This window comes from Culex pipiens, chromosome 3 (assembly GCF_016801865.2).
Source record: "Culex pipiens pallens isolate TS chromosome 3, TS_CPP_V2, whole genome shotgun sequence".
In the NCBI taxonomy this organism is placed as follows: Eukaryota; Metazoa; Arthropoda; class Insecta; order Diptera; family Culicidae; genus Culex; species Culex pipiens.
Genome location: NC_068939.1, coordinates 140,539,736 through 140,566,318, shown reverse-complemented (window position 1 = coordinate 140,566,318; position 26,583 = coordinate 140,539,736). Strand labels below are relative to the sequence as shown.

Below are 26,583 nucleotides of genomic sequence, written 5' to 3'. Positions count from 1 at the left end.
TAATAACAAGATTTGTTATTCGTTTGGTATTCTGACTTAGAAATAAAATTACCATTAATCGCACAAATGGAAAAGTTTTTGAGTGTCCATAACAAAATCTGCTATTATTTTTTATTTTGTTAAATATGTTTAGATCTTTGATATAATTTTGTCCTATTTCGTCGGGGTCATTATTTTGGCCATGAAATGGGGTCCTTAAGCTACAATTATTCTAAAAAGTTGAAATATTGAAAATTGATTTTTTTTTTCTAATTATTTGATACACCCCCTGACCATTTTCGTCGGGGTCATTATTTTGGCAATGAAATGGGGTCCTTAAGCTACAATTATTCTAAAAAGTTGAAATTTTGAAAGTTGTTTTTTTATCATTTGATTTACCCACTAAGGGACTTTACTAAAATTAACTTAGCCACCCAGTTTGGTAAAAAATCATGGGTGCTGTGCTTTAGTTGTCACCTGCCCCCATTTTTTTCGGTGCTTATTATAAGCACCTCAGATTGGAGGTGCTTATTTTTCAACTGTTTTATCTCCAAAGAATATTTTAAATCAATTTGAAGAAAATCAACACAAGTTTCCGTGTGAAATGTGATGTGCGATGAAGAATCTGTGCTTTTTATGTTGTTCGTTTCTGGCAAAAGTGGATGAGAATTTTGTCAAAACTCGGCCAAATTTCCAAAAAATATGTGTTTTCTCCAGCTTCACCCAATCATTTCAAAGTAATTTATAGCACTATTTCGTTCTCTCGAAAGATGAAGCAATACTTCAATTTTCAAAGATATTCCTGCAGGTAAAGTATCTAAATAACACAAATTAAGAAAATACCTTTTGAAGGTGAAAATATCCACATAAAAAGTGAAAACAGAACCAGGATTCAAGTGTGTCTATTTTTCCGTAACTTCACATGTTGGGCTACTTCTTTGCAACACTTTAAAACATAGGAGAAATTAGACACCAAATTTTCAAACTAGCACCAAGCACTGCACTCGATTTTTTCAAGGTGCGGTGCTTATCCAAGTTACCTTACTTCAAGTGCGGGTTCTTATTTCCCTTCCCTGTTACCCACTAAGGGACTTTACTAAAATTGGCTAGAACTATGGACTAATTTTGACCAATTTAATCGTGGTCATAATTTAACCATGAAATGGGGTCCTTAAGCTTAAAATATTCAAAATCGTTGAAATTTTGAGAGTTGATTTTTATAATTATTTGATATGCCCTCTAAGGGACTTTGTTTAAAATGGCCAATACTATGGGATAATTTTGACCAATTTCGTCAGGGTCATTAATTGGACAATGAAATTGGGCCCTTAAGCTACAATTATTCTAAAAAGTTGAAATATTGAAAATTGATTTTTTTTTCTAATTATTTGATATACCCTCTAAGGGACTTTGCTAATATTGGCTAGAACTATGGGATAATTTTAACCATTTATGTCGGAGTCATTATTTTAGCCATGAAATGGGGTCCTTGAGCTAAAATTATTCTAAAAAGTAGAAATTTTGAAAGTTGATTTTTTCTAATTATTTGATGTACCCCCTAAGGGACTTTACTAAAATTGGCTAGAACTATGGAATAATTTTGATCAATTTAATCGTGGTCATTTATTTAATCATGTAATGGGGTCCTTAAGCTTGAATAAATTTAATAAAATAAACTTTTGAAAGATGTTTTTTTAAGTTTGGTATATTCTTTATGCGAATTGATTTATTTATTGAGAATTTTTGAAATGTGAATAACAAAAACTGTTATTATTTTCACAGAGCGAGGAAGTCGGAGCTGACGTTGAAGTTCGAGCTGGAGTGAGACCTCGGAGACGGCATCGGATTCAGCAAATTTTCAGCAACTTTCACTTGGAGTCGGAATCTGTGAAGTCGGTTATTTTTGGAGAGCTGAAGTCGGCGTTAACGTCATATCCTGTATTAAGAGTCGGAGTTGTCTCCAAAGTATGGATTCAAAGTCGCTTGAAGGAACCTGACTCTGCAGCCTTGACTAGTACAGAAGAGTTATGGCAACTGCAGGTTTATTTGCAAATGGCAAATAAACCAAAACAATAACTTTTTTGTTATGGAGACATACCAGTTCAATAACAATTTTTGTTATTATGCTGCTCCACCTCTCCGCACAAAATAACAAATCTTGTTATTCCTTCATCATTCCTTCTTTGTTATTGGTTTGTTATTGCAATAACAACATAATAACAGTTTAAGTTATTCTGCGAACAAATCTTTGTTATTGATTTTTGTTATTTTTACAACTAATCCGATCATCCCAATAACATATTTCGATCTTCTCACAATATCAAAAACTGACCTTCCCAAGTTATTTCCGTCTGCTCGGGTCACCCCTTTTTTGATAGGGTAAGGGAAATTCTCCATAGTATCTCATAAGAAGTTATGCATGCATATTTTGAGTATATAAACTGCTCAAGTACAACTCGAATCCTGATTGAATTCAAATTGAAGTTGTACTTCATGTTATATACTGGCGGTTATGAACAAAAAAAAGTACAACCATAAAGTTAATCATAGCTGCAACACTTGTAACGTTTCAACGAGCAATTTCTTCTACTCAACCACGAACCAATTGGGGCTCGTAATCGCGCACCTCGCGTGATCAACCTACTTCCCATAGAGTTCCGCGCGGCCCAACTCAATCATCACACGTATGCGCCAGTTCCGGTCGAAAATTAATCACTTCCAACAACTACCAACGAGTGCAATAATCTTCGCTAATTGCGCGGGCTGGCCAAAAATCGACCAAATAGACCGCGTTTTTTTTTTTTTTTTCAGTGGACCTAAAACAAGTGATCAGTTAGCGTTCAATAAAACATGAGTGATGTTTTGGGTTGATTTGTCGATGGTGTGTGGCCTTGATGCGTCGCAGATCTTCAAGCGAGACACGCACCGCTGCACTGGCGACCACCCGTGGTGGAGGTGTTAACGTCGCTAAATATTGGTGGCAGTCGTTTGATTTTTTTTTCCCTTGACGAAAAACAGTCAATCATGGAAAAGACAACAACTAATTTTAATCATTTTTATTTGTTTTCTCAAAAATAACTCACGACAGTGTTGCTAGATCATCAAACTTCAACATTACGGATCACATTCCAATAAACTGCTCCATGCCACTGAAACGTTAAGCAAAATTTCAAACCCATAACTGTCAGCACCGGGTCAGGTTTATGACCACCACTTCTAGTAAAATCATCTGACGTTTCATATTTCACAGACACACTTTTAGTCGCGAACCCAAAATTAGGTTGAGCTCAGAGTCCAGTTTCGTGTCGGCATTTGTTTGTATGACAAGTTGCCGAAAAATGACACACTTGTGCCAAGGTAATCTTACTTTTTTTCAATTTAGACATCAAGGTAAAGTCGGTAAAAGTTTAAGGCGATGTACCTTTTTGGATAATGGGAAAGAAAGCATTTTATGCCCATCATTGCAGCTTTATGATCTGCGTGAGTGTCTGTGTATTGGTACGGCATCGTGTGTGTATGTGAAATAGTAATTTAATTAACTGTTCACGAGTGCACACTCTCGGGCAATGAAGCGAAATGAGAACGGGATACTGGACAACGTTTACAGTTGTTTTGTAGGTGGCCAAAATTAAATTGAGTTAAAATAATTTCAAATTTGATAATTAAAAAAAAAAAACTAAAATCAAACGATTTTTTTTTTAAATTTTAGTTAATTATTCAAAAAAAATCATTCATCATCCCACTATTCACGCAGGTTCCACCGGTGTGGTGTAGTTTGACCATTTAGAGCCAAGATCGGCTTGCGCACACGTGAAGCAGAACCGCGCCGCAATTATGGCCGTGCAGTGCAAAACCGGCTCTCCAGCCCACGTTGTTGGCCAACTCTTTTCCTCGTGCCAAAAGACAACCCGTTTCGTTCGGGCATGCCGCCGCCACCGTCGATCCCATTTAGTATCTGCCGATTTTGTCAGAACTTGACGGAAACGAGTTTTTCGGAAACCTGTCGGGAAATGTGTGCCACCAGTAAGGGATAATCTAACCTGGGAACTGACCAGGATTTAGTGTTGTTAAATAGGACACTGGGTCACGTGGTTGAGCATCAGGTGAAAACAGTTGTGAATATGTTCGACAAACAGAGGGAAGAAATAAACAATATTACTAATTAGGACTTAAACATTTCTGCACCTGACCGATTTGTCATATCGTATGAATAGTAATTAATTTAGTTAAATATTTTTTTTTTCATTTGAGCACCCTTTGTCTCGAGAAGTTCTCTGAAATTTCGGTCATTCGAGTTTTTTGTATTTTTTAATCCGGCTGAAACACTTTTGTTGCCTTTGACATGACCAAAGAAGCCATTTTAAAACATTAGTTTGACCATATACTTTTCCATACAAATTTGGCCGCTGTCCATACAAAAATGGTACATGAAAATTCAAAAATCGGTATCTTTTGAAAGAATGTTTTGATTGATTTGGTGTCTTCGGCAAATGTACAGTATGTAAAAAAAGTATTTACACCCCTTGGGCACTATGCACATTTTGTGATGAAACATGTAAAAAATTTGAAGTTTGACAGGAACCTAGTACTACGTTTTGTTCAGAAACTCATGCCAAACATTTTGCTACAAAAAGCTCATAAAAAGATGATTTCTATAAAAAGTTATATAACATATACTATTACGAAAATAAAAAAGGTGCAAAATAAGTTTGTACACCTTTCGAAAAATTAACATAAATAATGTTATTTGTTGACAAATCACCATGACTCCAGTCTCCCAACTCCAAATAGGCATCCTTGACTGATTAAAAAAATAATTTGGATTGAATATAAAGTTTACTAACTACTTAGTATAAAAGTTTATATAACTCTGGAAATTCTATATAAAAGTTATCTAAACTTGATTTTGCAAACTTTTAATTCAACTAAATGTCAATATATTACCATAGAATTGCTAAATAAACGTTTTGGAGTGGGTATAACACCGTTTTGGGGGTATTTGTATCGATAGAATAGATTTTTCGTTGGAATTTCGTACCAACCCGGAATTACGTCGTAGGAAAATCCGCCGGCATCTGAACCGGTCCACGATTCACAAGTCAACCTATGTGGAATCGGAAAGGGCATAAAATTTCCGATCTTTTGATACCCAAACATCTAGGTTTACTTTAAAACCTACGTTTTTAAATACCTGGACAAAAAGTAAGTTTGATCCACGAGAACAAAAATTACGAAATTCCATACATTTTTGGCAGGTTGCTCAAACGAAACCTTAACAACGTTTTTGCTTAGGTACAGTGAAACCTCTTTTTACGCGGTGCGTTACGTTTTTCTAATTTGTCGATTTTTCTGGAACAACGCAACATTTTCGCAATCTTTTAGAAGCAATTTGTAGGTTTTGTGCAGATCTACAAAACGCTTTATGAATCTTTTAAAAATATTGTATAGTTTTAGAGAAATTGACGGAATAAAAAGCGTAACGCCACCGCGTAAAAAGAGGTTTCTCTGTATTTAAAAACGTGGGTTTTATAGAAAACCTGGATGTATGGGTATCAAAAGATCGGAAATTTTATGCTATTTCTGATTCCACATAGGTTGACTTGTGAATTGTGGACCGGTTCAGATGCCGGCGGATTTTCCGACGACGTGATTCCGGGTTGGTACGAAATTCCAAATACTTCGTGAATTTCTTTGCCCACTCCGTCCGTTGACCCGAGCCACACACGAATACGTTCAGAGAGGAGAGAATCTAACAACACACCAGCTCGGCGCTCTTTTGGCCTGCGCTTCTGCAGTTTACCGTTAATTTGTATTTGGCATTATGGAAATTGCTTGTAAATGTGTCTTTGATGTCGTGTCATCAACAAAATTACAAAACACTTATGATAACATAGATTTTAACCAGTTTTATAAATGAGTAAAACAAAGCCGATCGCAAAAGATTTCGACTCAGCGACTGAGCGACATAACGCAATCGGTCTCTCTGAACCATTCGCTGTACTACTCGATTGAAGTGAGAGGGAGAGCAAAGAGAGAGTATTCTGTAGCGATTGGTTCGGATGCGACAAACGGTAGGAAACGGTCAGAGCAGGCTTTTGTTGCTTTCGATTGGTAGTAGCGAGTGAATGAGTCGTTTTGGAGCAATCAGGACCCTTGGTTTTAGGGGACATCAAATGCCAACTTTTCAGAAATTTTCAGAATGTGCAAAAAATCTTTGACCTGGTTATGAATTTTTGAATCAATACTGATTTTTTTAAAAAAAATCGTGGTCGCAAACATGTTTCAACTTTATTTTTCTATGTAAAATTGAATTTGCACTCAAATGTACTTAACTGAAATTTTGATAATGTGCATCGTTTTTAATTTATAGCAATTTTTAGTTTTTTTAGTGCACATGTTTGCTTAATTACAGTACTGTCAAAAAATAGTTTTGATGAAACGACACATAGTTGCTGAGATATTGCCATGCAAAGATATTGTGCAACCAGTACCTTGCTAGACTCGGTCATCGGAAACGACCGTCGGCTCAACGACCGACGAAATAGGCGGCGGGCCAGATGCGGACATACAAATGTCAAACCCTCTCCCCCTCTCACTTCGTCTCACCATCCAGCTGCAGCTTTGTTGACAAACAAACGGAACAGGTGGTTGCGTGATGGCGACACTGAGCCAGAATTAGGGGTGATCATGTGGTTAAAAATGAAACTTTTTTTCAAGAAAAATTATATTTTTCCGACAGAATAAAAAAAAAATGCGAGCATGTTCAAACAATTATTTCTAATGTCGGAGAAGTGATTTACAATCAAAATTTTAATTCATATTTTTTACTATAACTTGAACTTGTTCACTTCAATTGAGAATCCCCAGGTCTATCCACGACCGTTTCCAATGACCGTGAGAAGATGCCAAAAAATCCAGCTACCAACTAAATCCACAATATAAAAACCAAAAAAAAAGTTTCAGCCGGATTGTGAAAAAGAATGTGAATATCGTTTGCTTTTTTGCATTTCGTTTGCATCAACCTGAATTTTAAAGTGCTATGACCTCAGAAGCTAGCCTGAAAATTAGAGCTTATTTGGTTAAGGTTTTGTTGCTCCAGCACTGAACTCACAATCCAGAGGTCGCCGGTTCGAATCCCGAGGTGGACGCAAAAATGCTAAGTGTAAATATAGGTATTCGGTGCCCTCTCCCCGTGCCCATACCTTCACACTTAGCAGACCCGGGAGGCGGAATCTTGTCGCAAAAAGAACGATACACGCCTGTGGATCCGTTGACGAAACCGCAAGGTTTAAGAGGGCCACATTATAAGGTGTTACGTCGATTCCGATTTGTTGCTCCAGTTTTGATCTGAAGTTTGAATGGAATTTCAATAAGATTAATTGATTTATTTTTCACCTTTTAACTCTTCTTCAAGAAAGTTTTCTTCAACTCGAATAACATGTTGTGCCCTTCCCTATACAAGACTTTGGTATGATTTTATGGTATTTTACCATCGATTACTGGGCAACCAAGGGCAAACTTTGGTCCCTGTTATTTGCCCAAGTAATACCAAAATTTGGTATTCTCGTGTTATTTACCCCTGCTCGGGAAGAAGCTTAAGACTAGGAAAACTTGACAGGGTTTTGGGAAATTTTCTATACAATTCTCTGAAGTAATTTGATAAATGTTTCATACTAGCTTTAGATCAAAATTGGAGCAACTAAACCTTAACCAAATAAGCTCAAATTTTCAGGATAGCTTCTGGGGTCATAGTACTTTGAAATACGATTCAGTTACCTAAAAAGTCGAGGGTGTCTATTACGTCCTTATTCCCTGTAATTGATTTTAAAAAGCTATTCTCCTCATAAAAAAGCATATATTTCGGAGTTATACTTTCGCTGTACTCTATCTCAAAAGTAATAAACAAAATCCGACAAACAATAGCGGTGAAAAGCGTGCGAAACACTAAGTTTGGTTCCATTTTTTCGAACAACTCCATGTACAAACTTTTACTCCAACTATTTTCCTATCTTTGAGCACCCATTTTTTTCTGAGTGGCTCATAAAAACGCCACCTCGTGAGAATGGAACCAGCCGTATTGTGCAGAAAGTTGCAGTCAACACCTGAGAGCACCCTCGACTGGATGGGAGATATCAGTTACCTGTCACCCTAAAAAAAAGTAGCAGAGCTGTAGCTGCTCATCCCAAGTCACCGGCCCGGTGATGGGATGGAATTTCTGGGTCTTGTCGAACTCACACGCACACACCCACACAATGCTCCGTAAATGAGGAAATCCGATTATCGTGAAATCAGGTTGAGTCAGCTATTGTTGCCGGGCCCAAGAAGGGGTACAAAAGAAGACACGAAATCTGAACCCCACCGGGTTTGAGAAGCTTCCAGTCCGACCAAAGCCAAGTTCGGAATCCAATTCGTCTTAGCACGGCATTAGCTCTAATCTCGAACCCCCGGAGCAAAACGCTGCGTCTAGACACGAGGCGTTGCAGCGAGCCTCGGCAAAACCGGTTCCCCCGAGGCAGCTCTGAATCACGCTCGGACATGATGACATTGAAAAAGTGCATCCAGCGGCGGACTCTGCTGCAGCAAACCAACACGAAAAAGGAGTTGTCCTTCACAGCAGTCGTCCCAAAGTCGGAGAAGGTGGCAATTTGCGAAAAAAAAAACCTGCCCCGAGTTCTGGGAGAATGGTTGCAAATTTTCTCGCTTTTCGGGACCGTCGTTTATCAGGTATGCCGAGCAGGCTCGTTGCAGAAACCCCGAAAAAAAATGATGCAAGATTTATGAGCGGTTTTATGGCAGCACACCGAGCAGGGGCCACATTTGTCAAGGTTAGACTCTGCATGACATCGAATGCAAAATATGCCACATGCGCAGCTTGCGTTTTGTGTGTTTTCGGCCGCTTTTACGTAAGTCACAAGCGCTATTGACGGAGGTGCTAACTGAGAATCCGAATACCAGAGGCGGGGGGTGCGAAGACGATTGCAGCAATAATGGCCACACGTTGCCCCGTGAAGGTGCAATTTATCACGTCAATCTGGCAGTTGATAATATGCTAATAAGTTCCGATGGGGAACGAATTGAAATGTTTTGAAACAACGTGATGATGTGATTTGCTGTGGAATTTTGTTTTAAGTGAAATTTAGTTTCAAAAACAAAAATTTGGAATGTGAATTCATTATTGTTTCAAAAATGGAAAATTACCACAGTGAACGCCTTCTTTCTTTGCAAAGGGAAATATCTAGATATAAGATTAAACAAACTTTTTTTATATGTTGAGGCTTGCCACACAAACAAATAGATGTAAGTCGTCGAATAACTTTGTCAAACTTCTCACCAGATCCATCTAGTTGTGCGCATTTAATTTGATATAGGGTAGGGTAGTCATCAATGAGACACTTTTGGTTTTCAACTTTCAACGATTTTTCTAATTTTTTTATCAGCATGTTTTAATGAGCTTTTCGTTGCATTTTATTTCTTTTAGTGTTTTCTAACATTGACCAAAATATGGGATTGATCCGACCTCTACATCCAGAGTTATTCAACTGTCTCATTGTAGACGCACTTGGCAGGAACAATGAGACAGCTGGGGAACAATGAGACACTCAACGAAAATCAATACTTTTCTAGTAAAACATCATGTTTTTGTATTGTTCCATTACAGGTGACTTGCCTTGAACATTTTAGAGCAATTTTGCCAACATGAAACTTTAATTAACAAAAGTTATACTAAAAAGTATTTATATTTTTTAAATTCCATATATTTATATCAAATAACTTTGTATGTTTGGTTAAATGAAGTTTAAACTCTATAAATATGCCAAAAATCACTTTCAATTCATGTTTTGAAAGATTTACATGGATTTTGAAATGTTTAATGAAGAAAAATCAAAGTGTCTCATTGTTACCCATGGGCTAAAATGAGTGAGAAACAATGAGACAGCCCTGGATTCTGGGTATATTCTAAATTTTGGTCAAACCTAATGAAAGGACATTGTAGCCCAACTCAATCCCTATGGAACATCGAAAGAAATTTGAAGAAATATTAGTTTTGGTGTAAATGGCAGCCTACGAGCGAAAAAGTATTTTTTGTCCATAATTTACTTTAACACTCTAGAATCAAACATTTATGAATAACTTTTCAAGGGAGCGTCCATAACCAAAGCCACTATTATAGCAGATGTGTATCCAGTAGATACACCTTTCCCCCAAATATGAGCCTGATTGGTTGAAACTACGACTTGTGAGAACCATTTTATCATTGTTCCCCGTGTCTCATTGATGACTACTCTACCCTAGTGCAAGAAACTGTCAAACCAGAGCTGTGATGATATCGAAATGGCCGTGGTGATTTTCTGATCATTCGAATTGATCGTTAAATTGTTCACTGGTGGATTGTACAATAGATTTCAATCTAATTGTTTGTATGTATACTTCCAAGACACTCTCTATAAATGGCACAAAAGTACCTCGTGTGCAGAAAATAAGTTGATTCTTAGCTAAGCTTTCACATTCTTCAATTTGCAATGTAAAAAAAAAAACGTCTCAATTAAGACTAAAATTGCAATATTAGGAAAGGTTATAAAATCAATCCAAAATGAACTTCTTAGTTACATATCTTCCTTACCTACCTTCACAAATCGCTCTGCGATGGTTTATTAGTAGTTTATGCAACAAGTTGCAAAAAGAAATACGAAGTGTGCTAAAAAAAATCAAGTTTTTTGCAATGTCGAAAAACGCCTTTTGAATGTAATTTATGTCAAACATGTTAAGTAAATTCACCGTTCAAAACAAAAAAATATTGAATAATGTTACTTTTCTATACCAGTGTTGAAAAATTCAACTTTTCAGCACCCATTACTATTGAAAGGTATTAATTTTCCATTCTGCTATAATTGGTAAGAAAAAGTAGGCCGTTTCGTTTCGTTTCTCTAGAAGGACAGGGAAAGTTGGAATTGCAAAAATCAAGTTTATTAAACAAAAATCAAATCAAAGGTGGCCATGTTGCAAGGGTACTTTTTGATTGGTAAATTTATTCATTTATTTTACACCTTAAAACGAAGTACTTTCAACCCATTATTATTGGTTGTTTGTGGGGAATTGTGTTTATTTTTATCAAATCGTCAACTCCTCCAAAAGAAATTAGAAATTTGAAAAATTGCAGTTTTTTTATTATTATTCAGATAGCATTGATTTGCATTATTACCAAAAATTGTGCGGACGTTGATATACTTGATAAATCTGAAAGATGAAAAATACAAATATAATATGAACGGAATAGCTTGCAACCATACTAAACTAGACAGAAAAGCTTGCTTCAAAAGTTTTATAAAAAATTTAAAAGTTTCAGTATAATTTAAATAAGATGTTGAAAATGTATCTTTAAATCACCTTGACTTTTTTTTGGTGAAATTGAATTCGAATTACAAATGGACTCAATATTACGATTCTGTGGTCATTTTTTATTAAAATAAAAAATAAATAAAAGTATATAACAATAATTTCTCTGTATGTATCCAGAGCACTTTTAGTAAAACAAATTCAAAAGGCATAAATATTTTTATAATAGAGCTCTTAAAATCGGTTTGATTTGTGCTTTTGCACCATATTTTTGTTAGTATCTTCAAAATTACGAGAACTATTGATATATTTTTTTATTCATCCCCAAGTTATTGTCTGCAAAATACAGAAGACACCAACTTGGATGCTTACAGAATTTCAATGAAAATAAGAGTCTAATCGAATAAAATTTCAAATTGTTGAAATGCATTTCTAGCGTTCGAAATCATCTTCAGCAGGTTTGGACTCGCTTTAAAATATTGGTATTTTTGTGTTTATTGTGAAAAAAACGTTTTGTCAATATTTAGAAATTTTAAAAAATAATAATTGCAGTCCGCATGCTGTGAATTGCATTAAAAATACTTTTTTCATTCAATTATTAATACCATGGCTAGTTAATTTAATTTTGTCATTTTTTAAATTATTTTTTCCCTTAGGCCGTTGCAAATATTTTTTCAAGTTTATGTCCCTCAACTCTGAAAGTTTAAACATTGAATTTATGAGCCATGGTTTCAACATTTGAATGAACAAAGTGTTTAAAAATGCATTTTACACCTGCCCAGTTGTTTTGCAATCATTAGTTTCCAAAATACCTAAGTATTGACGAAAATTTATTTTTTTTTGTAAAAAATAAGTTTTTGCGGTGCTGAACATCGGAATTTCATAGAAATTCAAAATACTTTCAATCCATGTAGAAAAATACGTTTTAGATTGTTTTAGGTTGATTTGACTTTTTTTTTCATTAAAATTTTGAAGATTAAAAAAAAAATTGCCCCTTGATTTTTCGGACCTGTTTTGAGAAGAGCGACATAAACTTTTAAAAATATTTGCAACGGCCTTACTCCTTAGTCTCCATTGCCTCTCCCCCTTCCACCATTCATCAAAGTCGAGGGATATATGCTGGCTTGTTTAAAAAAAAATGCAACGGCCTTAGTTAAACAAACAAACTTTTGAATTTATCAAACTAAACATTTTAAGCAATCGCCTAAACATTGATAGGAAGGGTCATTAAAATGATTGATGTTACTTGCATTACGTGCACAATTAGCTTGGACATCATTAAAAACATTCTTTACGAGTTTGCGTAGCCAAACAACAAACCCGTAATATGCTAGAAAGACTGTAACATGTGAAAAGCGCACACACACTGTCACAGTTTGCAGAACTGTCAAATGTACCGAAAATATATCCATGCCATTCGAGATGGACGAAGTAACTTTAATCAGTTATTTAATTGGTTCGGTGGCTGGAGATTCGAGGGACGGCGCCCATTCGTGTGCTGAGCGATAAACGCCGTGTCAAGAAGTGGTTAGCAAATGTGGTGAAAATTTTGGACCTTATGGAAAGTGAATAGCGATTTATTTTTTGCTTTAATTCCTATTTAAGAGAAAAGTAAATTATTCTTGTCCACCAGATTTGGTGAAATGCTCAATTTCGTTGAATTAAGTTTGGTAGCCCAAAAATAGGTACTAGGCCCAAAATAGGGACAAATACCCTACAATTTGTGCAGTATTGCCAAATTGGGCACTACCTTCCAGGTGCAACTCAAACCCGTTACTTGTCAGCGCTGTATTGACGTCCATACCCCAAGTACACCAAACAGCTCAACCTTTTTCGGCTCGTCAATTGTTGCATCCACCAATGCTGACTGACTGTCGCTGTTGCAACGTGACATTTGTCCATTTTGGACACAGTTGGAAGTTTACGTGATTGAATGCCGATTCGCTATCGATCGAATCCGAAATGTCATAAACGCAAGCGACGACGCTTGCGGGAAAAAGTGGGCCACACCAGCTGTGCCCCCGACAGCAGGATATCCCTTCTGGCTGGTATGCTAATGTCACGGCTTAATTACTGGCGCTAATTGTTGTGGCGAATCGTTTGCAATTAATTTGAACCCCTACGGAGCGTGTACTTACGATTCTTCACCGTGAACGCGTCTCCGCCGCCGTTCATCGCCTGTCGACTGTTGACTCCGACGCTGTTCAGCGTGGTGGTGCTGCCGGCACGTGACCGCCAGCCGTTCGGATCGGCGACGGGTCCACCGGTACCGTTGGACTTGCCACCGATGGTTCCGTAGACGCTGTTGGAGCTACCGCTGCCGGAGCCCTCCAGCTGGCGGGCGTACGAGTTGTCCGCGTACGCGTGGAAGCAGCAGCGGACCAGCGCGTTGGCCGCGGCCTCCCGCTTGCAGATGAACGTATGACACTCGAGCACTTTGATTCCGGTGGTGCGGCGCAGGATGGCCGCGAAGATTGGCGGGTGCTGGGCACGTGGGGTCCGGGCGAACGGGGAGTCTAGCGGGAGGAACTTGGGTTCCGGGTTGTTGTTGCCCCGTTCCGGGATGAGGACCTGCCGGACGGCAGCGCAGTAATGCAGGGAATCGATCGGGAAGAAGCGCGTGACCTGCTTGCGGTTCTCGTCCACGTTCTCCAGCAGGATGCCATTCGACCAGACGCTCAACCAGGAGTCGATGCCTTTGGCGCCGATGGCCCCCTCCGAGGGGTACAAGCTGCGCAGCGGCTCCTGGATACCCTGCAGGCCATCCTTGCTCTGCCGGGGCACGGCACTACCGAGGTACAGTACACGACAGCGACAGATTGGTGTCGAGTCTCCCATGTTTCGTTCTTTCATACGGACCGGTCAACGGTTCTGGACCCTTTCCAGCTACCCCGCACAGAACTTGTATGTCTCACAGAACTTGTGTCTCACTTAGTCACCACAGCACCGTATCACCGAGAACGTTCGAAGAACCGACGACGACGAAACCGAATCACACCATTACACTGACTTCGACCAACTCTCAGCAGCGGGGTTCAACCAGTGTGCCGCCTAATCCGTTGGACTCTCTCACACACACACCGACACCCCCGAACGGGTCGCCGTAAACACTGCACAAGCACACACTACACGGCAGAGGTGTACCACATTCCGATCACGTATCTTTTGTGCGCTCTTTCTCACCCCGTCTCGTCGTCTGGCTGAGAAACCTGTGTGTGAACCCCGAGACCCGAGAAGACAACAAGCCCAAAGTTAAGCAACTTAAATATGGCTGAACGACTGCGCTACGACTTTCCTTCGGAATCGGCTTTCTCACACTTTTACGACTTTTTTCCGAAACCCTCTGCAAGGTATATCAATTGCACTTCCGAAACCTCACTGCTTCTCACGGTTATCTCGCTGTTATCGTGCTCACAGCAGTGCTTCACGATCTCCGATCACTTCCGCTTGCGGCTTGTCACTTGACTTGTCGTCACCGAACTTCCAACTCGTTCGTTCTCGACACGTCGACAGTTTCCCGTTTCCCCTCACACTCCTGTAGATTGACGATGATTGCGTTCACGAAGTCTTGCCACGATCGTTCTAACCTCTGAGTCGGTCACGATGTGACATTCTACCGCACGCGTCTCGCAAACCCCCCTCTGCACGGAACTCCTCACACACAACCGACACGGAACAAGGATTCGCGCAACAGGTCTGCTCACGGCGCAGGTTCACTCTGGAATGGCCGCTGCCGACGTGTATCGTTTGCGGTGATCGCGGCGACGACGACGACGACGACTTCACTCATACAACGTGAAAAACGAACTTCTCTCGCCAGCGGTGAGAAAACCTCAAAGAGCAAGGCAAGGAAGAGGCACACACCTGAGCTACCGCACACCGGTGATCAACTGTGGCATTTCTTGGAATTTCTCGGCGGGCGATCATGTGGTTGTGACCGCGTGGTTCAGGTTGAGGGTGTATGAGTGCTTGTGGTGACTGTTGTGGTGGATTGAAACGAGACAGGTGATTGCGAAAACATGTGGTGAGCGTGCTGGGAGCTTTATTCAGGTGCGAAAAGCTTGTGATGGATTCGAACGACTGTGAAGCGACGAACCCGAAAGCTTTGTGGTTGAAGAAGGAAATGCTCATGGGAAAAAAGCTTGCGATTGAAGCGTTTGCCTTATTTTGAAAATAAATAAGATAAAATATAATTTTATCATTTCAATCAAAAAATATTCGATTAATTCTCCGCCAACTCACATGAATTAAAAAAAAATACCCCGACCCCTCTTCGATTTGCGTGAAACTTTGTCCTAAGAGGTAGTTTTTCCCATGATCATGAATCCGAGCACCATTTTTCGATATCTCGTGACGGAGGGGCAGAATGACCCCTTTTATTTATGAACATTCGAAAACATATGTGTTTTTTCAAAAAATTACAGCCTGAAACGATGATGATTTGGACATTTGGAGTCAAAGGGACATTAAAGTAAAATTTAATGCCTTATTTGATGGCGTACTCAGAATTCCTAAGAGATGTATTTTCTTCGATAAAGATATTCAAAATGGTGCCACTTTTCGTCACTCAACTGTAAAAAAATAGGTATTTCTTTTTTTAGAAATTTAATGCACATTTTAAAGTTGTAGGTGGATAATTCTCCGCCAACTCTCACAGCAGTTGCCCCGACCCCGCTTCGATTTGAGTGAAACTTTGGTATCTTTTGTCCCTGATCACGAATCCGAGGTCCGTTTTTTGATATCTCGTGACGGAGGGGTGGTACGACGCCTTCCATTTTTGAACATGCGAAAAAAGAGGTGTTTTTCAATAATTTGCAGCCTGAAACGGCGATAAGACACACAGCAAAAAATTTCTGTGTAAAATCGCATGTAAAATCATGCACATCTCCTTTGTGAGAAAAAGCACGTAATATTGTATGAAAAAACGTGTAGGGTAGAGTAGTCATCAATGAGACACGGGGAACAATGATAAAATAGCTCTCACAAGTCGTAGTTTCAACCAATCAGGCTCATATTTGGGGGAAAGGTGTGTCTACTGGATACATGTCTGCTATAATAATGGCTTTGGTTATGGACGCTCCCTTAAAAAGTTATTCATAAATGTTTGATTCTGGGGTGTAAAAGTAAATTATGGACAAAAATTAAATTTTCGCTCGTAGGCTGCCATTAACAACAAAACTAATATTTCTTCAAATTTCTTTCGACGTTCCATAGAGATTGAGCTGGGCTACAATGTCCTTTCATTTGGTTTGGCCAAAATTTAGAATATACCCAGTATCCAGGACTGTCTCATTGTTCCCCACTCATTTCAGCTCATGGGTAACAATGAGACACTTTGATTTTTCTTCATTAAACCTTTCAAAATTTATGGAAATCTTTCAAAACATAAATTAAAAGTGATTTTTGGCATATTTATAGAGTTTTAACTTCATTTAACCAAAAATACGAAGTTATTTGGTATAAATATACGAATTTTACAAAATTTAAATACTTTTTAGTATAACTTTTGTTAATTAAAGTTTCATGTTGGCAAAATTGCTCTAAAATGTTCAAGGCAAGTTACCTGCAATGGAACAATACAAAAACATGTACAAACATGAAAAATCTTGATTTTCGTAGTGTGTCTCATTGTTCCCCAGCTGTCTCATTGTTCCTGCCAAGTGCGTCTACAATGAGACAGTTGAATAACTCTAGCTGTAGATGTCGGATCGATCTCATATTTTGGTCAATGTTAGAAAGAAAATGCAACAAAAAGATCATTAAAACATGCTGATGAAAAAATGAGAAAAATCTTTGAAAGTTGAAAACCAAAAGTGTCTCATTGATGACTACCCTACCCTACACAAAAAGCATGTACCGAAGAAAAAAAAAATCAGGTCTGATCACCCCAAAAATAACATCAATTCGGCGAGTGTCATATTCAGATAAAAAAGTCCGCGCCCCAACCCACTTGGCTATCTCGCCGCTATAAAAATAATCGAATCAATGCCAATGTAAGAGTAGGTTTTCCGTACGTCGTATATTGTGTTAACTGCATACGATGTATGAGGAACCTATAGCTACATCGGTGAAGATCCACCTAATTTCATAGCGGTGAAATAGCCGAGTGGATTGGGGCGCGGACTTGTTTATCTGAATATGACTCTCGCCGGTTTGATGTTATTTTTGGCGTGAGCAGACCTGATTTTCTTCTTCTTCGGTACTTTCTTTTTGTGTACACGTTTTATCATACAATATTACATGCTTTTTCTCGCTTTATCCCTGCAAACTTTTTCAAGGACTGTTAATCATTCGTTTACATATCAGTACTGCTAGCTTAGTGGTAACAATTCGGTTTAGAAATCATAAGTAGTGAGTTCGAATCTCTTTTTTCCTGAACTAGAAAAGCAATGATTTTTTTTTAAATCACGGTGGCAATAATTTTTCGTCTCCATTTTAGTTGGGGTGCTTTTTGCTTTTTAAGCGGTATATGCACTTCGGAAGGAACCGGTCAAGAAAAAAATCAAATGGGCAGCAGCAGCAGCTAAAGCAAGCCAGAGAGGGTGAAGAAAAGCCCCAAGAAATAGCTCCCTCTCCTTTGTTCTGCTGTTCGTAAAGCTGTTTCTTGACCCCTTACCTTCCGATCTGCGTACTAGCCATTAACCGTTTCATTTAGTCTCCCTAGCCTCTCAGCTGGAGTGTCCCTGGATTGGTATAAAATGTAATTTCAGTCGTCGTCAAAAAGTTGGTACCCAACCACACAAAAAAAAAATATTTAAAAAACTGAGATTCGAACTCACTTCCTTCGAAAACTGTTCATGCATGTTACCACTGAGCTTACTAAGCTCTGTACAAATAATTCTACTGAATGTTTATTTAAGTTTAACAGTTGCCATAGAGAGCCTTTGGCTACGGGCGGTTCACAGAACGCGTTCCAAACTTTGAAGAGAACGGCACGAAAAAGTGACGTTCTGTTTTTGGAACGAAAAGCAATGGCTCCTGCGCGGTAGGTTCAGTTCGTTTTGAAGAAAGAGAACGAACGCAGAACGGGTTCCGTAAAATCGCGATAACTCGTGATGTTTATAAGCAAACCCCTTATGTTTACATGTAATTTTTTTTATTGTCTGCTTTACAACTTTGTAGAACATTGAAATACTCTAAAAAATATCCCTGCAAAGTTAGAAAAAAACACTAAGTTTTTAAATGAAAAAATTTGTGCTAAATGAAAAAAGTCAATAGAGATTTGAAAAGTACATTAAATTTCCCTTAAAATGACATGATCCAAAAAAAATAAAGTTGAGTAACAGAAATTGGTAGAAGTTTTAAAACTTTTTAAGAGTTTTTTCGATGAAAAATACGTTTTTCGGAATTTTGAGTATGCCAGCAAATCGGGCATACAAATTTTAATAAATGTCTTGACACCAAATTCTCATCTCATCACCGTTTCAGGCTGCAAATTATTGAAAAACACCTCTTTTTTCGCATGTTCAAAAAAGGAAGGGATCGAACTGTCCCTCGGTCACGAGATATAAAAAAACGGACCTCAAATTCGTTATCAGGGACAAAATTTACCCCTTAGGACAAATTTCCACGCAAATCAAAGAGGGGTCGGGGCTCACGTGTTTATGCGGAATGTTCAGAAAAAATAGGTACACGGAAAAAAAATCTTGCCGGTTTTTTTAATAACCTTTTGTCACAAAAACGAAATTTCCCAAAACTGGTATTATTTGCTATAAAATGGTCTAAGAGACATTGACGATTGGACCTCTGGTTGCTGAGATACAGCGAATTAAAGAAAAAGAAATAGGAAAATTGGGTGCTAAAGCCTTAAGTAAATTTTTATGTACAACGGTAAAAAACACGATTAATAATCATTTCTAATCACTTTTTTTCTGAGTCTGTATGAAACAAACCTCCATTTTCTAATCCGATGTCTCAGTTACCAATGGTGCGATATTCAATGTTAATAAATGAAACATTCGTTAAATTTTCCGATCTTCCCGCAAACAATATTGTTTTCAAATTGATTTAATCAAGACTAACATTTCAAAAGGGCGTTATCTTGAATGTTTGTCCTTTTCGTAATATTAGTGTTGCTTGCTTGGTCCCAATAGGTATGTGACGAGAAAAGGCATATTTTCTTTGAACTATTTTAGTTTTTTTACGATGAAAAATACGTTATTCGAAATTATTCGGGGCAATTTTATCCGATTTCGTGTGAGTTGACGAAGAATTAACCTGCATATAATAAATAATATATCAGTACCACGAGAAAAACACAAATATGGTATAAATTTCAAAGATAGCATCCGGGAACCGTGGTGTAGGGGTAAGCGTGATTGCGTCTCACCCAGTCGGCTTGGGTTCGAACCCTGATGGCATTTTTCGAGACGAGATTTGTCTGACCACGCCTTCCGTCGGACGGGGAAGTAAATGTTGGCCCCGGTCTAACCTAAAGGTTTAGGTCGTTAGCTCAATCCATGTGTAGGAGTCGTCTCCCTGGGCTTACCTCGGTGGAGTCGCTGGTAGGCAGTTGGACTCACAATCCAAAGGTCGTCAGTTCGAATCCCGGGGTGGATGGAAGCTAAGGTGTAAAAAGAGGTTTGCGATTGCCTCAACAATCAAGCCTTCGGACACCTAGTCTTGAGTTAGAATCTCGCAATCGAGAACGCCAAGGCAAGGCTGTAGAGCGAATAATTTGATTTATTTGATTTCAAAGATAGCACAACCAAAACAAAAATTTTAACTGATTTTTAAACTGCCACTTTGGTTTTATTAAACCAGATTTGATTTTTTTAAAATAATTTTGCGAAGTGAACTGAAACTAAACGTATTGAATTGATTTTCTTTTCACCAAAAATTCGGATTACATTTTAGGCAAGGGGCCATCCGTAAACCAGGGGGATGAGAGAAGGGGGGTGGGGGGGGGGGTATTTGTTTGATCAGTTGTCCACAAGAAACGGTTTTTGGGATATTTTAAGCATCTGTGCAAATTTTGAGCGGAATTGGTTGAGATCCACCCACTCATAACCGAGCCTAAATCTGTTGAAAAAAATGTTTTCATATAAAAATGACTTTTTGAAATCGTTAATAACTTTTCAGGATCGTGTTTAACCGATTCGGTATGTTATACAAAGTTTTAGAGCATTAAATTCCCAATGGAAAACTCACTTTTAAGAATATTTTGATGGAAAAAGCACATCGTGCTGGCCAAGTCATACGTAAATTGGGTTGCCCATACATTTTTTTTGATTTTCCCATACAAACTTCACTTTCGTGTATCAATGGGTAAATGTTGTCCAATTTTGCTCATATTTGGCCCAGAGTCCCAAAATAGCTCAAGGAACAATATTCAGCGTGTGCACACGTGTGGACACGTGTGGAGCGAGGTTTTGAGAAAAAGTTCCATATTCTGGGCAACCTGATTTTTATTGAAATTTTATTTATTGTTTGCAGAAATGAAAATAATTCAATTTCGTCTTTCAAACCGAATAGAATGCTCCGGCATCAGAGTCAACAACATTGCAAACTTGAACTTCACGTCCTCCATTGTTAAGCTCGTAGTCAACTTGAAATTTCTCAACAGATGTACAAGCATGATCTTGAGAGTCATCATGGCGTAACGATGTCCTGAAAATGAATAAAATCGTATAACCCACATACATTTGGTAACCTACTTTTCGCCACTGACCAATGCAATTTCTCGGCCCTCCACTGAACGGAAGATACGCAAACGAGTGCTGTGGTTCCTTGCTGCGTTCCCCGCTGAATCGATCCGGATTAAATCGAGTACTGTCCGCACCCCAAAGATCCTGGCGCCGGTGCAGCTGGTAAAAGTTTAGCAAAAATATCGTTCCCTTGGGAAATCGCACCCCATCCAGCTCGAAGCTTTCCCCCGTTTCTCGGGCAATTATCGGTGCGATCGGGTAGAGCCGTAGCAGTTCTTTGAGGAAGCTTTCCGTTTCATGAAGAGATGACAGGGATTGGGGTGAGATATCGGGGTGCGCGTCTGGGAAGATTTGCGTAATTTCCGAGTGGAGCTTGTTTTGTACATCCGGATGTAGAGCGAGTAGCAAACACGCATTAGCGATGGTGTAGGCCGTCGTTTCGCTGCCCTGTGGAACAGACATTAATCAAAAGTTTTATCAATTCTGAATCAATCGGAATGACTCAGAATTATGAGTGAACTGCAAAGTGTTCACGATACTCACCGCTGCAATCATGCTGTAAGCATTTTGGACTATTTCGGTGTCTGAAAAATTACGTTTCACCAAATCTTTATCCAAAAGGTGTTCAATAAATATTTTAGAGTTTTTGCTGGAGTTTGCGCTGTTCTGATGTTTCTTTTCGTTCAAAATCTTAAAATTAGTTAGATTGAAATAGAAAATGAGAAAGCTTTCAAAAAAATAAGTAGCAAACCTTTTTAGTAAAATTGTAGCACTTTTCACGATGTTTCATTTCTTCGCGGAAATTTGGTGTGTGGCGATAAACTACATCTGGTTGAAGATAGAGTGTATTGAAGCGATTACCAACGATTTCTGCAAGACTGTTAAAAATTATCAGTTTATTGAAAATCACTTTGAAAATTGATTAAAATTGCCTGTTAAAACTCTTGATAAACTCTTCCACATCTGCACTCTCGGTCACGCTGATTCCCAGCGTTGTACCACAAACCATCTTCAGGGCACAAGGTATTGCATAGTCCAGCACGTTAACCTCGGCACCATCCACTGAGGTCAGCTGGCTTATCAAATTCTCCGTGCACTCGTTGATTGTCTGAATGAAGTCGTTGAGAACTCGGGTGGAAAAGGCCGCATTGACCGCTTTGCGCTGGCTTTGCCACAAAGTTTCTAAAAATTTCAAACTCTTCAATTTCCATGAATCAACGCATAATCAACTCAAGAACCGTACTACTGGCCGCCCACAGTCCCTGATCCACTCGTGAGAATCGATAAAAGTACGGTTTCTCCAGACAGGCCGTACTGGTGAGAACCTTCTCCACCAGATCCGGATGGGACACACCGATGACCGGTCTGGGGCCGAACCACAGCTGGAACAGACGGTTATGGTGGGCAAACAGTGCGTTGACAGCGTTGAAGAACGTTTCCGGGGATTTTCCCACCAACAGCAGCGCATTTCCCAACACGGGATACCACGGTTGAGCTCGCGAAATTCCATCCAAGTAAGATGGCACTCTTACGAGTTTCCAGTACAGGAGGGACAACACGATTGCCCCAAGTAAACAAATCGAAAACATGGCTTTTCACACCTGGTTTGCTCTAAATTCCGACAATTACTGAATGGGAGGAACTAGCAAGTAAACGTCAGAAGCGTTAGCTTCATTCATCTTTGCATGCTAGCGTTAGCTCGTGATCAAATGCGTGATTAATTTGTAAACAAAAATTTATTCAGCGGCAAGATGTGTCGAGATTACTTACTGTGTTATTAATTGCTAGATTTGTGGTTTTGAGGCTATGAGCTTCCTCTGTATGAACTCAGAAATGGTGAGTTCAAATTAAAGTTTGTTGAAAAGATCAAATTATTTGGATCTTTGTTTTCAGTATATATTTCATGTAATAATTTCATGATGTCACTACACTAAAACATTGGAAGCATTACTGGGCCGTCCGTCTGAACTCCGTTGCAGCTGTAGTACTGCTGAACCTGCTTGCCAAAGCTCAACACACTCTCGCGCAGCTTGTTGCCCAAACAGGCCTCAATCATGACCCCGTTGAAGATCAGTGCATCCTCCACGTGGTAATAGATCTCGGACGTCTTATGCTCGACAAACTCCTGTGTTTGCTCCAGCAGCTCGTCCATCTGTTTTGGAAAAGTTACGTTTAGATTAGATTCAAACTTTGACAGAATTCTTACCCCAAGAAGGCAATCGTCTAGTGTGAACTCGTCAAATTCTGCAACTACTTTTGCACACGTTAGATAACTCCTCATTAGAAACGTGATCACCTTATCCGTGGAGTCCAAAACGGAGGAAACCTGCTGGAATGCTTTCGTCATCTCCTCTTCGAACTCAACGCACTGGTAGAATCCGTTGAACATGTCCAGAATGGCGGGATCAATGAGCTGGAGATAGCTAGCTGCGCACTTCAGCTCAGAGTTACCGTCCAACAGATCGTCGAGGAGCTTTTCCTTCAAAAATCCCACGACCTCTTCGGTGCCGTTACTTATGGCCAAAACCACTTCCTCGATTTCAGAGAACCAAAATTCAAGAAATTCATGCAATTCACCTTGCAGGATGGTAGTTTCGTTGTCCAAGAAGTCCAAAAAGTCGAACAAGTTTGAAACATCAGGTTGTTCCTCGGAAAAGTCCTCCGGTATCGCCAAAGTGAAGTTTCGGTAACCACTAATCCACTTGGAAAAGTAGTTTGTAAAGTTCTGCTCAATCGGTTCAAGTAGAGAGAAGTTCAAACTGCTCAGGTGATCCAACATCTGAACTTCCTTCGATTGAATCCTCGTAGAGAACGATCTGTCTTCAAGCTTGCTCAAAATGACGGCAATGTCCTTCAGCGTTTGATCCAACTGCTCCCGATACCAACCGGCAGTACGTTCAACCTGCTCCAAACTCGCTTCAAGCTCCTCAATTCGATTCTCCGTTACAATCTGGCACAGCCGTTCAACCTGATCCAGCAGCGGTTTCGTAACGTTAACAAAGATTCGATTGCTCGACTGCAGCGACTCAATGTCGAAGATTCGAACGCAGTCCTGGATGACGTTCTCCAGGTCGTGGTCAATCAGCTGAAGAACGCGCAGTACGGCGTCCAAACCATGCTGGTTCTGCTCGATGAACTCATTGAACAGCTGGTGAACCCGTGCGTTCGTTTCGAGCTGAGTTGCGTGATTTGAACGATGCTTCGAAACTACTTCCGGTATAGATTGAAGCTCTTTCGAGAGTGATTCCTTCATTTTGATGACTTTTGGGGGTAGTTGAGCCTGTGCTGTGGCCTGGAATTTAAAGTTTTGAGATGTCCTGTAACGATTCCATGAAAAAAAAACTCACCAGAATCAACGTCACTATGAGGATATGCGAAAACATCTTGTTGGAACGACTGATAGCTTGAAATTGATATTACTCGTTTCATCCAGCACTTTTGATTCGTTTCATCCAGCGGCATGATGCATCAAAATGACCACTTCCGCAAATCATTCCCAACGTTGCAATTTCCCCATTCGGAAATAACAGTTATCAAAACGTTCTAACGTCACCCCGTACATCATTCAGAGCAAATTCAACTCAGCTCTCATAGTAAAAGAAAACAACATTTCCCTCATTTTCCCCGCAACCATTTTGCCATCGCGATCAAACCCAAAAGCACCGTTCAGCTCAACAATCGGTGACAATTTCATTAGCGGGTTTTCCTTTATATGTTGGCACCTCAGAAAAATTCGCCCGATTAAAGTTTGTTTTGGACTCACGCGAGCAAACCGCAATGGAGCCAACAATTTTCCAATTATCGTTGTAGAGTTAACGAAGCGCGGAGGCAACAGCAGAGCCTCTGGTGGGAAAAAGGGTGAACTTGTCGTTGCTTATGTGTGTTGAGAAATTGAATTTTATGATTCGCCCACCAAGAGTGTCTGAATTATGGGTTTTGAGTACGCACTCGAACACAAATTTGTGTTCATTCGTCCATTGAAACGGTTTACTGCTACTGGCGAATGACCATTATGATTCATCGAACCATGGCAGCCGAAACGGTGAAGATTCGATAAGGCAGAGGTTTCGGGATCGAATTTTGTTATCGAGTTGCTCGTAGAACAGCAACCGAGCCGTTAAACCCTTAGCCTAATGTTGGTTCTTATGGAAATTTGAACCAACCTTTAGAATCTGTATAAATATTGAGGTTTTTTCTTTGAAATTTCTGAGTTACAGCAAAAAAAAAAAAAAACTTAAAAGAAGCGTCAAACCGTTGTAACGTCACGGCAGAATCTGTCTTTTACATTTTATTTGATTTGTTTTTGTTAAAAGCTAAAATTTTCACAAATTCCGTATTTTTTCGAAAACACTCAAATTGTCAAAATTTGCAACAAGGGCATCAAACGAAGAGAAATTTTGTTTGCTTTTTCACTTTATTAGAGTTTTTTATGGAAAATACTAAATATTTCACAAATGACTGTATTTTTTTTGAAAATTTTAATATTTTCGAAAAAAAACAGGGTACAGTCATCCCTCATATTCGGAACAGTTTACAGATCATTGGCCCTTCAAAAAATCATAGAAAATCGATAATTGAACCTAATGATTCGCTTTTACCTTCATGTGAAAGCTTTTCTTGCGATCTTTCAAATGCTGTTTCGAACAACTGCAAATTTTAACTTTCAAATCATTTTTTTGAAGAAAAACTTTGACCCTCCAAATCCACAAATTTGGATCACTTTTTTCTTACGATCAGGGATGGAATAATCGCAAAAAAATCAATTTCGCTTGCGAACTTTCTTCACCCGCGAAAAAGAGAGGAGGCAAATCACGCAAATGAAAATCGCTCCCGAAATTCTCCAAGAAAATCAATCTGCTGATGATTTTTTGTGAATTTCCTTGTCAGCACCACTTAATAATATTTATTTCACTTTGTTTACACACATTGCCCATCTACAGAATGTGACAGGTCATTTCTCGACGTGTGACGTTACACTTGCAAGTATAGTAGTGAAAAGGATATTCCACCGAATAATCATGATGATGATTTTTTTAGATTCTTTTTACCGATCTTTCGTGCGCGAGAGAGGAGAACCATGCTCCTTTAGGATTTTTTCTCTTGATGAACGTCCAGAGATTTTCTTTTGATGATGATTATTCCATCGCTGCTTACGATGTAAACAAACTTTTTTTTTCTCTCCAGGTGTACTTTTTTTTACAAAATACTGACTTCACACTCTGAAACCAATAAAACTCATGCTTAGTAATGTTTTATTAACGGTCTGATAACTTTATTGTGAAAACATCAGTTAAATTCAGGTGTTCCACAATTGTGGGAGGCACAATAAAATCCCACAATCATGGAACAGGCAATTTGCAGGCAGTGTTTTGCTGCTCTGGATGAAATAGTCTTGAAAGGCAGGTTTTTGCTTAAAAAGTACTACTTTTACTTGTGAAATAGCAAGATAATGTCCAAATAAAGGTCCTACGAATAGTAGGGTCGAAAGAAAAGTTGCATGTTGCATCCTATTGACAAATTACCACAAAAGTGTTCCAAATTTGTGGGTGTTTCGAATATGTGGGATGACCGTAGTTTGCAAAAATTTAATTATTTTAAAAAAAAAAACCTATAATAATTTTTA

General features: G+C 39.0%; 3 protein-coding genes across 3 annotated transcripts in view; all 3 read right to left on the bottom strand.

Moving 5' to 3' along the window:
- The window catches only part of LOC120417503 (uncharacterized), a 32,686-nt gene extending 17,640 nt beyond the window's left edge, over nucleotides 1–15,046 (bottom strand). Inside the window, exon 1 of the mRNA XM_039579579.2 lies at nucleotides 13,452–15,046. Coding sequence (XP_039435513.1) covers nucleotides 13,452–14,166 — 715 coding nt within the window. The 5' untranslated portion in view covers nucleotides 14,167–15,046. The remainder of the gene's footprint in view (nucleotides 1–13,451) is intronic.
- A 5,667-nt stretch (nucleotides 15,047–20,713) lies between these two features.
- Nucleotides 20,714–22,571, bottom strand: LOC120417528 (cytochrome P450 4c21-like). The gene is made up of 6 exons (XM_039579610.2): nucleotides 22,204–22,571; nucleotides 21,893–22,142; nucleotides 21,712–21,838; nucleotides 21,504–21,650; nucleotides 20,984–21,407; nucleotides 20,714–20,922 (listed from the first exon to the last, which is right to left on the bottom strand). Exons 1-6 carry the CDS (start codon nucleotides 22,547–22,549, stop codon nucleotides 20,762–20,764), a joined length of 1,455 nt encoding a protein of 484 aa, XP_039435544.1. The 5' UTR covers nucleotides 22,550–22,571; the 3' UTR covers nucleotides 20,714–20,761.
- Nucleotides 22,572–22,851: 280 nt separating this feature from the next.
- Nucleotides 22,852–24,366, bottom strand: LOC120417529 (uncharacterized). The gene is made up of 3 exons (XM_039579611.2): nucleotides 24,308–24,366; nucleotides 23,167–24,252; nucleotides 22,852–23,112 (listed from the first exon to the last, which is right to left on the bottom strand). Exons 1-3 carry the CDS (start codon nucleotides 24,341–24,343, stop codon nucleotides 22,891–22,893), a joined length of 1,344 nt encoding a protein of 447 aa, XP_039435545.1. The 5' UTR covers nucleotides 24,344–24,366; the 3' UTR covers nucleotides 22,852–22,890.
- Between the last annotated feature and the right edge of the window lie 2,217 nt (nucleotides 24,367–26,583).